This window comes from Pangasianodon hypophthalmus, chromosome 1 (assembly GCF_027358585.1).
Source record: "Pangasianodon hypophthalmus isolate fPanHyp1 chromosome 1, fPanHyp1.pri, whole genome shotgun sequence".
Lineage (NCBI taxonomy): Eukaryota > Metazoa > Chordata > Actinopteri > Siluriformes > Pangasiidae > Pangasianodon > Pangasianodon hypophthalmus.
In genome coordinates this window covers 23,057,654-23,070,546 of record NC_069710.1, presented here as the reverse complement: position 1 = coordinate 23,070,546, position 12,893 = coordinate 23,057,654, and the positions used below count along the sequence as shown (strand labels likewise).

At 38.3% G+C, this 12,893-nt stretch overlaps 1 protein-coding gene across 2 annotated transcripts; it reads left to right on the top strand.

Annotated features, from left to right (window-relative positions):
- Positions 1–46: 46 nt before the first annotated feature.
- Positions 47–11,292, top strand: flcn (folliculin). 2 transcript variants are annotated; one of them, XM_026939733.3, is made up of 12 exons: positions 51–591; positions 878–1,087; positions 1,254–1,400; positions 1,597–1,818; positions 2,418–2,575; positions 2,713–2,804; positions 7,468–7,622; positions 7,710–7,823; positions 8,134–8,257; positions 9,413–9,538; positions 9,639–9,741; positions 10,010–11,292. In XM_026939733.3, exons 2-12 carry the CDS (start codon positions 878–880, stop codon positions 10,212–10,214), a joined length of 1,656 nt encoding a protein of 551 aa, XP_026795534.1. In that variant the 5' UTR covers positions 51–591; the 3' UTR covers positions 10,215–11,292. The 2 variants fall into 2 exon arrangements, with proteins under 2 accessions (XP_053089083.1, XP_026795534.1); XM_053233108.1 differs by lacking the exon at positions 7,710–7,823 and having other exon boundaries at positions 47–591.
- Positions 11,293–12,893: the final 1,601 nt, after the last annotated feature.

The following is a 12,893-nucleotide window of genomic DNA, read 5'->3' as shown; positions in this document are numbered from 1 at the left end:
TTTTTGTTTTTTTTTCATAATTATCAAAGGCAACGCATTCAGACCCTGATGGATGGTTCAGATCAGTTGAAACATATGGCGTAAATCTCGATCTCGTGTCTGAAATCCAGTAAAGGTCCAGGGAAATTGACCACACTGCTAAAACGACGTGTAAACGCGCTATCGGCTTCATTTCTATTTCAGCATGCGGGCTGGTCACGCGCACGTTGTTATGAACAGAGCGCGTGACTCTGAGCCACGTGACCAGCGAGGAGCAAAGAGGGATTGTGAGGCGGTGCAAAGACAATTATTTATACTTTGCTAAAAATGCTGGACTCTGACCCGGAGAGATACAGTACGATGTACAGGAGACTGCGATTTCTAACAAATAATGACAAAGAGATACTGTAGATAGCTGTTTTATTTCTGTATTAGCGACTTATCGGGCTTACTTCTGGAGGAGTATTTCGGAAATACTTAGTAACCTACTGCATTTAACGTTTCTTGTGTGTGTTAATTCACGAATTTAGCTGAAAAATGAAGATGGCTTGGTTTGGTTAAGTCACTCAGTCAGACTTGGGTCTGTTGCTGACTGTCAGGAAGACTGAAAAGGTAAGTAAAATATATATATACGGTATTTACGTTATATTCATTATTATTGCTTGCTTAGTCTTGCTCCTTGAGGTGATATCTTTTCGATTTCATTTCCTTTAATGAGTAGATGTATTCACTCTAAATCCTTCACATATAACATTACTTGCTTATGTCGAATTTACTTTACCTTTTAATTTAATTTAACTATTCAGAAATTACTTCTCCATCTGCTCATATCATTCACTGCCACTGCTTGAGTGAATACTTGTACATAAAATGTTTAACATAAATAAAATATTTACAGATGAACGCATTAGTTGCCCTTTGTCACTTCTGTGAACTCCATGGGCCTCGGACTCTGTTTTGCACCGAGGCTGTTCATCCACCATCACCCTCACCTCCTCAGCCTGGATCAATGATGATGCCTGACCGAGAACCTGAAGGAGAGCGTGATGGAGAGGGACTCACCATGAAGGCCAACAGCTCAGACACACACAGAGCTGACATGTGCGATGTGAGATTCAAAGCAGTGCTCATTCTCATTACATGGTCAAGTGACAGTAGAAGGGCAATTGAGTTGATAAACAACTTAACTCGTAATACTTAAATATGGCCTTATGTCATCTCTCTCTTTTTTTCTGTGTTGGTGTCTGATGTCTTTTAATCTCTTCCATGCTTAGGGCTGTCGCTCCCTCCCTGCTTCCCACCCTGGCTTTGTGAGTGTGGACAGTGAGACAGGGATTCGCTTCCTTAGTCATCAGCACCCACGTCAGCCTCAGCTGTTCAGCGTGGTGCGGCAGGCATGCGTGCGCAGCCTGAGCTGTGAGGTGAGTGCTTTGGGAGGGTGTGTGTGTGTGTTAGTTTGATGGGGAAATGGAGACTGTCCTATGATCTTTTAGTTGCGAAAGGGAGACCATATTTAGATTCGTATATGCAGAAGAAACAGATTATTTCTTTCTCCAATACCATTTTGATTTGGTTAAATCACTTTGGTCTAACTATGAACGCTGGTGCTTTTTACAGGTGTGTCCAGGTAGAGAAGGACCCATCTTCTTTGGGGATGAGCAGCATGGCTTTGTGTTCTCGCACACGTTCTTCATCAAAGACAGCCTGGCGCGTGGCTTCCAGCGCTGGTACAGCATCGTTATAGTGGCCATGGACAGGATCTATCTCATCAACTCCTGGCCTTTCCTGCTGCGCCACCTCAAAATCACCATCCAGAGTCTGCAGAGCACTGCACTCCAGGTAGCAGAGGTCCAATCCCAGTAATCCCACAATAGCTCAGGGCTATGATTATAACAAAACCATCTGACAAAATCAGAGTTACAGTGCAATTTACTAATCACCGTTCTAAAAGACACAAAATGTTGCCAGAAGACCTGCAACATTTGATTATGACACATCTATATTTCTTAGCTGCTTCTTTCTTGAAATAGATGAGTTGTAATTGATATAAGCGATGGTGACATACACTCACTCGCCATTTTAAAAGGGACATCTGTAAATCCTACTCATTCATGCAATTATCTAGTCAGCCAAACAAGATTGGAAAAACATCACCTGATCTTGTTCTGATTTCAACTGTTTCAGTGAGCCTGTGCCCTTTCTAGCCTTGGATTCCTGTTCTTGGATGACAGGAGTAAGACTTTTGTGGTCTTCTGATGTTGTAGCCCACCTGCCTTAATGTTTTGAGGTGTTTTGCATTCTTAGATGCTTTTCTGCTCACCACAGATGTAAAGAGTGTTTATTTGAGCTACCATATCCTTCCTGTCAGCTTTAACCAGTCTGGCCACTCTAAGGCAAAAGATGACTGACCTGGTCTCTGTTTTACCCTTCACCTTCAGGTGTTTGATAGCGAGCAGGTGGTATGCCCTCAGAGAGCTGTACGGATTTTTTCACCAGCAGGGTTTCCTCATCAACGCAGTGGCAATGCAGCTCGTTCTCTAACCTCTCTTACCCAGCATCCCAACCTGTGGGCCAGCCTGCACACTTCTTTCAGCTGGTAGGACATACACAAAAACAGCTCACACAAACTGAGCTCACCACATGGACACTTGATTTACCTTATTTACCTGTGTAAATCAGTAGCAGAGTGAATGCAGTGTTCTTTCTAATGCTTGTATAACATGCACGCTGCAGGTTGTTAAAGGCGTGTGGGAGCCGACTGACTGAAAAATTACTTGAGGGAGCACCTACTGAAGACACACTTGTCCTCATTGAAAGACAAACAGGTAAAGGTCTTGGACATTTGGAATTAAATAATGAGCAAAAGTACAGACTGCTTTAATTTGAGGGTATTTGCATCCAGATCGGGTGGACGGTGTAGGAATGACAGCACTTTTTATATGTGGTCCTCCACCATTTTAATTTGTCTAATGAACATAAACAATCATTTAAAAAAAAATCACAAATATATTACACTGATTTTCTACACAGCTTTGACTTGAGAGTCACAATGGGGAATAGAAATGCAAAAAAAGAACAATGGGCCTCATTAATCAAGCTGGATACGAATGGATTTATGGGTACATTGTTTGTCATATGAGTGTTTGCACAAAAAAATTGGTTTTTGTGGAAAAACCTGTAAATTCGGAAAAAAATGTCATATCGTACTCGTGCTCCTGAGTGTGTAAATTTACACATGAGAAGACTAACATGTAAACCTCCATTGATCGGCTTCAGATCTTATAATGAGTTACTGGATTTTTATATATGGATTATGCTATCAAGTTCAAGTCGCATATTTATTTAAAATACACACACAAATAAAATATTTTTTGACCAGTCATTTTATATATATATATTATACAGGCAATGGTGGTTACTGATTAGAAGGGCAGGGGTTCAAGCCCCAGTACTGTCAAGCTGCTGCTGTTAGGCACTTGAGCAAGGCTCTTAACCACATCTGCTCCAGGGGTGCCGTATCATGGCTGACCCTGCACTCTGACCCCAGCTTCCTAGCAAGCTGGTGTGTGTGTGTGTGTGTGTGTATATATATATATATATGTATATGTATGTATATGTATGTATGTGTGTGTGCATGTATATGTAAAAGACAGCAGGTCAAACCGAATCCATTTTAATACAAATAAGGCTAGTTGTTCAATTAAGATTCTGCCGTGTAAAAGGAGGACGTCACGTCTGTGCAGATGGTAGCCATAATGCAGTGCAAATGGCAGAATTGATATTACTGGAAGAGTTAACGCATGATGCAATGGATATTTAGAGACCAGAATGGATTTTTTTTTTTTATTATTATTTTTTTTTTCCAGAGGATGAAAGGTGGGTTAGAAGTTGGTTTCATTTGCCATGGCATCTGGTTAATTTTAAAAAGCTTCGTTATGGTTTGGCCTCCCCTGGTAACAGAGAAACTTGAATAGCAGTAATACTTTTTTTGACTACGTTTTTGTAACAAACCATTTTCTTTTGACTTCACTTTTATTGTGCTGGATGGACGACACCACATGCACCTCCGTAATTTCTCTCTATATTTTGCCCTTTTCAGGTGCCATGATTCTTCTGGATATGCTGCTAAATAATATTTTTAAAATTCTCGTAGACACTTGTCAAAAGTACTTCAACTTCTGCCTCCGCCTCAACTTTTTTGCCATTTTGCACTTTCTGTTCTGTGAACTTGGTCTTTTAATGGAGTGTTGTGGATGTCACCAAAAGCAAATAAGCTGTGGCATACACACGCCTGGTATTTTACAGGTGATTAACATTTATCAACATACTCAGGCGACTAAGAAGAAAAGCAGTGTTTACAAAGCTTCTGTAAATCCAGCATAACTCTTTAGTTAAGTTTGGCTTACACAAACATTTACACACAGCTTTACTCAAAGATTGATGAATGCGCCCCAATGTTTGTAAACATGTAGCAAATGGCTAGTTTTACTGCGCGTATTTCTCACACCAGTGCACACATGCATCACTAGGTGGACCCCCCAATTATATAAGTAGTTTTCGGCATCCTCGATATTTAATAAATAATAATATTTATATTTGGGTGTTAATAAGCTGTATTGGGCATATAAATGTAAATTTATACAACAGTAGTGTTGTAAAGTTTGAATACAGTCAGTTCTAAAAATATTTGGGAAAAAAGTACAGACTGCTTTAATTTGAGGGAATTTACATTCAGATCGAGTGTAGGGTGTAGGAATGACAGCACTTTTTATATGTGGTTCCCCCTTTTTTAAGAGTCCAAAAGTAATTGGACAATTGGCTGCTCAGCTGTTTCATGGCCGGAATCTGTTGCTGTTAACTCTCAATATGAAGTCAAAAGAGCTGTCACTGCCAGTGAAGCAAGCAATCATTGGGCTGAAAAATCAAAACAAACCCTTTAAATAGCAAAAAACATTAGGTGTGGCCACATCTACTATTTGGTACATTGTTACAAAGAATGTCTCAAAAACAGGAAGGCCAGATTAGAGTTTGCCAAAATGTATGAGAATGATGACAAGATAAGAGTATGGAAGGGGAAGAAACTGCTCATGATCCAAAGCATAACAATTCATCTTATGGCGTGGGCATGTATGAATGCCGATGAAACTGTTTGCCTTCTGTTTTTGATGATGTGACTGCTGACAGAAGCAGCAGGCTGAATTCTGAAATGAGTAAGGCTATATTATCTGCTTTGATATGCTATATGTCCAAATATTTATGGACTTGACTGTACATGGTTTGTGCCAGCAGTACATCCAGTGCCAGAAATAAATAAGCAAGATAATTATGCACAAAATCCTGAATTATTTTAGAACAGTGGGCCGTGCCCTAGAGGGATGTTTGTAATCAACAGATACAGGCTTAGAGGTTTGCAGCCACAATATTGAATTCTGAGAATGAGCTTGTAGAGATAGTGTGAGATTGGATGAGATAAAATGAGAATGATAATTTACTGCTTACCGTTTCGCTTTACCCCAGGTGTGTAACTATACTGCTATACTGCTATGGCTAATACAGACTTACCTAAATAAGAGTGTTTTTTTTTTTGTTTTGTTTTTTCTCCAAATAAATATTACAAATACTTATCTATGTAAGAGGAAGAAAGTATCTAGGAAATAAAGTCCTCAGGTATTCTTTACACAGAATTAGAATTATAATTTCAGAATAACTAGTGGCAATGATGATGATAAAAAGCATTCAGTGTAAATAAATGGCTTAAACTTATTTTTATAAGTATATGTATTCCATAATACAGAAGCTTCACTAATGACAGTACAAAAATAAGCAGTAGTGCTAATCATGTAGATCACGAGGAGGCAATATTATCATAAAGTTGTTTGTTTGTTTAGCCAAATAATCAACCACCTTTGTTTTCATGCAGTAATATATATTTTTTAATCTAATCCTCTGTCACTGAATCACTAGGCTGAATCTATGAGCAAACTATTCACTATAAATGCTCATTATTACAGGATATGTTGCAGGATGAACACAGCCAAAGGATGTAAAAGTGAAATTTTTTTTGCAGATTTACTTGTGGGCAGTATGGTGGCGCAGTGGGTAGCACAGCAGCCTCAGAACTCCATGGTTCCTGATTCGATTCTGAGCTCGTGCTTCTGTCTATATGTAGTTTCATATGTTCTCGCTTTGTCTGTCTGAGTTTCCTCCTGTTTCCTCCCACCTCACAAGAACATGCTGGAAGTTGGATTGGCTACATTTACATTGCTCCTAGGTGTGATCAAATATGTGTGCGTGCATGTGATTGTGTGCGCACGCGTGTGCGCGCGTGCGTTTGTGTGTGCATGATTCCCTGCAATGGTTTGGCGTCCCATCCAGGGTGTATTCACGGCTTACACCCAGTTTTCCTGAGAAAGGCTCTGTATCCTCCACAACCCTGACCGGGATAAAAAGGTTACTGAAATGGAATGAATGATTTTTACTTGCTTGAACCTAGAAATAATGTTCCACTCTCACATAACTAACATAGTAGAAAGTAACTTCCATTAAAACTACTCTTACAAATGCAATCTATTAACATACACATACAACCAAACATACACATATATTCATGTTTCTGCCTGTTTGACTGTCAGTTAGATGCCTAGATGTAGTAAAGTGAAAGTCAGCTTCACCAGGCAGCATGCTGATACATGCATAATCACACACAAGGAAACATATATTAGTTTAGTGGTTTTTTTCCCCTAGGATGGCGTTTTACTCTGCGTCAATTCCAGTAGATGTGAATTTTTTTTTTGACAGAATATTCACTCACTCGTGATAGTGCATGAATTTACATGTTCATGATGTGGGTACGATGTCTCTCTTCTCAGTCACTGTGTCCATGCAGGATCCCTAACATGTACTGTATTTTTGTATGGCAAAACAACCCATAGTGATTGTAGATGAAAGGGAACATGGAAAAGTGAACAATCTAAAGTTGTTGAAGTTAACTGAAGCAGACAACTGAAATATTTTAGCCCATGCTGCGTACAAACACACACACACACAATTTAATAATGATGCAACATTGATGAGAGTATTGTATCCAAAAATAGATTGCTTAAACACAATCTGACTTGATTCACATGTATGTAGGATGCCAGTAGCTACCCATAATCCAACTATCTGGTGTTACACAGAAGAGCATGGGTTCCATTTTTGAGTCTGGTTTCCCTCAATTTTTTTTCTTCCTGTTGTCTCAGGGAATTTTTTTCCTTGTTATTACCATCTTTTTCTTGCTCATTAGAGATCTAACTCTACATCCAGATTTCTGTAAAGGTGCTTTGCTAAAATCACTGTGCAAATAAAATGGAAATGAATTGAATTGAACCTCAGATATCAGAGCCAGATTTGGACTCAGAATAGATCTCTTTCAGCCTTTAATACATGATTTCATTTAACATGTTCAAATATGCTGACTGAATTTTCTGATTTCTGTGTTTTCCATAGAACAAGAAGAGGAGATGAATGCAGAGGGAGTTGGCAGTGTAGCTCAGGACAGCCAGTCAGACACCACACAGGACAGAGATTTTCTGTGTGGTGATGATGGAAAAGAAGAAGAGACTCTTGGACCAAAATTCAAATCTCTGAGACATTTACGACAGGTAGATACATATTAAAAACCCTTAGTTCTGTGCGATTTAATTTTAGTTGCCATTTTGAAAATGTATTTTTATATGAATGATTGGCAGGTCCTTGGTACAGCAGAGTTCAGACAGCTGGCATGGCATGTGCTAATGGGAAACCAAGTAATATGGAGAGGGAAGGACTGTGGTCTTATCCAGTCTGCTTTTAATGTGCTCAAGGTGCGTTAACCACAAGTGTAAACATTAAATTGCAAAAAAGTAGTTGTTGTTACAGGTTTTATTGTTTAAAATATAATATTCAATAATCAGTGCTAAGCTCCTCCTAACAAGGCTTGCCATGTAAAAAGCATAACAATCACAAAAACTGATTTGGTTCTGCAATGGGCCTGCTTGTCTATAATGCCTTCTGAGAGGTACATTAGATACTGTTCATTTTAAAGACAAAATTCTAATATTTATGTGTACAGCTTTAAAATTCCATATGACAGTTCTGCTTTTGATTTCTGGCTTCTCTTTTTCCCCCCAACAGGCTTTGCTACCAGTGGGCTGTGTTCGTGTGATACCTTACAGTACACAATATGAAGAAGCATATCGATGCAATTTCCTGGGTCTGAGCCCTGATGTGCAAATCCCAGCTCATGTCACTTCCTCAGGTATGGCCACTATACCACTATATATTGCAAAACAAAAGTAACAGTCAAAGGAACACCTTCCACATGAACTTATGATTAATTCCGTAACAGTTTGTTCTCTGTCTGCCATTACAGCAAGGCAATGTTACCGTTACATTTTGATGATTATGATTAATTACTGAATTATTTAATTAATTAATCATAATCATCATAACTTAATGGCAATATTGCCTTGCCTTGCTTTAACGTCAGATAGTGGAAGGTGTGGAAGCTGGGGAGAAATTGGGGAGAAAAAAATTGACAGGGATGTTCCAAAAACTAATCAGTAATAATATAATCACAGTGGTTAAAGTTTTGCTCTAGTGACTGGAATGTTGAGTTTAAAACACAGGACTGACAGAGAGCCACTGTTGGGTTCATGTGTAAGACCCTCATTTGGGTTAAAAGGATATTAAAACAAGAATCTATTTACTTTTCCTAACTGATGCCATCTGATAAACTGAGTAGTCATTGTACCATCTGTACTTTTACTTCTGTAAAACCTGTATATGAAGAATCTGCACTCCAAAACTCGTTTCAATCCAAGTAGGACAGTGGCTGTGTTTATACAAGCGTTTTAGTGAGAGAACTTGAATGAGTCGTTTGATCTGCACCTTCAATGATTTCTCTGTTAACTTGCCTTATACTTGGAATGTCTCTGTATGTCATACTTCGTAACCTGCTGTTAATATTTGGCTTTTACTGTAAATAGAAATGCTAAATAAACAAATTTGAATGTTGCTTATAAACAAGTGTGTTTAATGTTCACACCTACACCATCCTGAGGTGATGTTGATTCAAAGGATCATTTTTTTCTTATTTGTTCTCCCTCCCATTCCCTGAATTTGTGTTTGTGTATATAAATATCAAAGCCACTATGATGTAATCATGGTGGTTAAAGTTTTGCTCTAGTGACTGGAATGTTGAGTTTAAAACACAGGACTGACAGAGAGCCACTGTTGGGTTCATGTGTAAGACCCTCCTTTGGATTAGATTATGCCTCAATTATGAAAATATAAATTAAACAAAATGACATTTCAGTAAACAGTACATACATTTTGTGGATAGAAACGTGTAACCTGAGGTCTATAGCCATTGTACTTGTGTTAGTGTTAGACTGTATTCCTTCTCTTTCAGAGTTCATGGTGTTGGTAGAGGTGCGGGAATTGGAACAGGGCAGTGCGTATCCTGCGTACAATGATGATATCCTTTCAGTGTACCAGTTCAGTATCAGCAGTGCTAATACACAACCAACAGACAAAGGTAAACACTGAAAAACAAACAATTCATGCACAAACACATGTGAAGCTCACCTAATGGCATGATATATTGTGTCTCTTTCTCTTCTGCTATAAACCTGCAGGACCGACGCTGTTGAATAAGATTGATCTGGCACTGGCTAATGAAAATCTGTCTGTGGAGGTGGTGTCTCACTGCCTGCTCTGTCTAAAGGAGGAGTGGATGAAGTAAGTGCAACTCTGACTCTTTATAATTATGGCTTTTACTCATATTGTGCTAGACTTGTAGAGTTATAAGTTACCCTTAAAATACTTTTCAAGATAAAAAGATATGTTGTCTTCTATTTTTGAAACAGCGTACCTAGTTACAGAAAACTTTTTCATATACTGAATGCAATGATTAGCTGCACTGCTGATGCAAACACAAGCTGGTAGTAAGTCTGGTGTTTATTGAGCTTCTTAACATTGTCTCCTCATTTCCTTCCTCCTTTTCCAGTAAAGTGAAAGTGCTGTTTAAGTTCTCTAAGGTGGATGGAAGAGGTAAGGAGGACACACAAAAGGTTTTAGTCCTGCTGGGGGCCAATGGACATGGAGAAGAGGACGTGCGTCTCCTTAAATTCTGGATGACAGGACTGAGCAAGACATACAAGAGCCATCTAATGACCGCCGTCCGAGGAGGAGAGAGAACACTGAGTCAGTAAGTCTGGGAGAGAGAACGTGAACATCACTCCAAATCCATTCTGTTATGTATGTGTGTGTTGGTGTGTTTTGAAGGAGTTTTTGTATTGCATCATGTGTTTCATGGGTGAATTAAAAATGTCTGAGGGTGATGTAGCCACTTGCAAAACTGGTCAACTACTTGGAGATTTTCAGCTGTCACATTCTTACACATTTATATAATTTATTATTTCCTGAAATAGGAGGGCTGCACAATATTTGATTCATTATCAAATCTTTGATTTCTGCATTGTTACTGCAAAAATCTTTTTTTTTTTTTGCTTAAAGAGGTTCCTTTCTTTGCTGTTAGCCCAAAGGCCAAGTACATAATGCAACAAGCACCACCCTGCATTAGACAGATGTTGTAACTTGCACATGATGTTTAATCTTGCTGCACGTTTTCCAGCGTATTAACTTGAGCTCTCGTGCTGTTTACAGACGTTGAGATGGACTACTGTAATGATTGTTTTCACCATCACAGAGCTTATAGATACTTATTTCTTGCTCTTGGATTTTGAGAGATTACGTATTAAGTTATTAAGGTTATTAAAACAAGAATCTATTTACTTTTCCTAACTGATGCCATTTGATAAACTGAGTAGTCATTGTACCATCTGCATTACCTCTGTGCTGTTCAAAGCACACAAGCCTTATTTATTTTATATATTTATGCAGCTGGTATATTTCAGTTTATGATTTAGAAGAAAAACTACAGATATTAAGGTATGCTCATATATATTCTGCATGCATGAAACATTTGTTGAAAAATGTGTGTGCTCTTTGTCATGTAGCTGGATTCTGAAAGTCACTTCTGTAAAACCTGTATATGAAGAATCTGCACTCCAAAACTCGTTTCAATCCAAGTAGGACAGTGGCTGTGTTTATACAAGCGTTTTAGTGAGAGAACTTGAATGAGTCGTTTGATTTGCACCTTCACTGATTTCTCTGTTAACTTGCCATATACTTGGAATGTCTCTGTATGTCATACTTCATAACCTGCTGTTAATATTTGGCTTTTACTGTAAATAGAAATGCTAAATAAACAAATTTGCTTGTAAACAAGTGTGTTTACTCTTCACACCTACACCATCTTGAGGTGATGTTGATTCAAAGGATCATTTTTCTTATTTGTTCTCCCTCCCATTCCCTCAGTTCTTGTTTGTATATGGAAATCCACAACCTTAAACTCTTATAAAGAAGCCACAATGTTTAAGAATAATATAAATTACTTCCTAGAACCAACTGACAGAATTCAATAATTATATGTAGCGACTTATGTGTATTTTACAATCTCTTCGAGTTATAAATATAGATACAGGTCGTTGATGCAACTACAATGACAGCTAATAGCGTGTCTAAACTTCATATATCAGTGTCCCAATATTTAATAATTATAACAAAAATAAATAAGTACTATCGTACATACTACTACATTAAAACATTTGAGATTTTCTGGCTGACTGCCCTGACATTCCTTTCCACCTCCCTTCAGATATGTCTCCAAATGAAATTAGCCAGCCTTACCATAAGAGAGTGATTCATGAGTGGGAAGGTACCACAGATATTTACTTTAGTATAGCCCGGAAAAAGTGGTGCTCAAGAATTTTAAGTAATGGATCTAGGTGCATAATTGGCTTCTACTTAAACCTTTCTTTCAGGTCCTTTAACCTTTATATAAGGTCGGAGGGTTTTACATAGAGCTTTTAATGGTTAACCACACTCTCAGAAATAAAGGTACCAAATTGTACTTTTTATTGCCACTGAGGTGGTACTATCAAGGGCACATCTCTTGTATCTTTAGAAGCTAATAAAGTGGATGGTGAGTGTATCTTTTACCTGGGATGGTGCATGTGATATACCTTTAATTAGCTTTTCGAGTAAAGCTTTAAAGGTACAGCACTGTACAAAAGTCAGAGGTCACCCTTGTACTTTCAATCAAAAGGCCATTTACTACTTATTGTTAATTATTTGGTGGGAAACAATAATGGCAGTAAATTATAGAGTACATTAATTCTATTTTCCATCAAACAGCAATGCATTATTTATTTCTGCAGGCCAAAAAAGTTTCCCATCATTATCATCCCGTTCATTACTGTTATTCTTCATAAATCATAATATTGACCTGTATATATAGGCTTGGCATGGCTGTTCGACTGGAAATGGAATTAAAAGTACTGTACGTTTTCCCATCATTATTGTTTACCATCAAATAATTAACGATGAATACTGAATGGCCATTTGATTGACAAGAAAAGGGTGGCCTTTGACCTTTGCACAGTACTGTACATCAGCGGTCCTTAAGATCCACGTTTGTACCTTAAATTTTTTTTAGAGGTGTAAAGATACACACTAAATGGTACAAAAGATGTACCATTGATGGTACCACACCAGTGACCAGGAAAATACAGTTTGGTACCTTTATTTCTGAGAATTCAGAGGGACAAACCCCACAAATAACCCCATACAGTGGGAAGTGTGCCTAAGGGTATTACTTCTGATCCAAAGAACTCTGTAGGGTGCATGACTGAAGGATGTAGTCACCAAATTAGGTCACTTCACAAAGAGCACATGATGCCCTGGAATGACTTAGCATAAATGTGATGTCTCAGCCCAAAGTGATGACTAACAAGCACACTTCATCCTAGTCACTTACCCCACGGGGT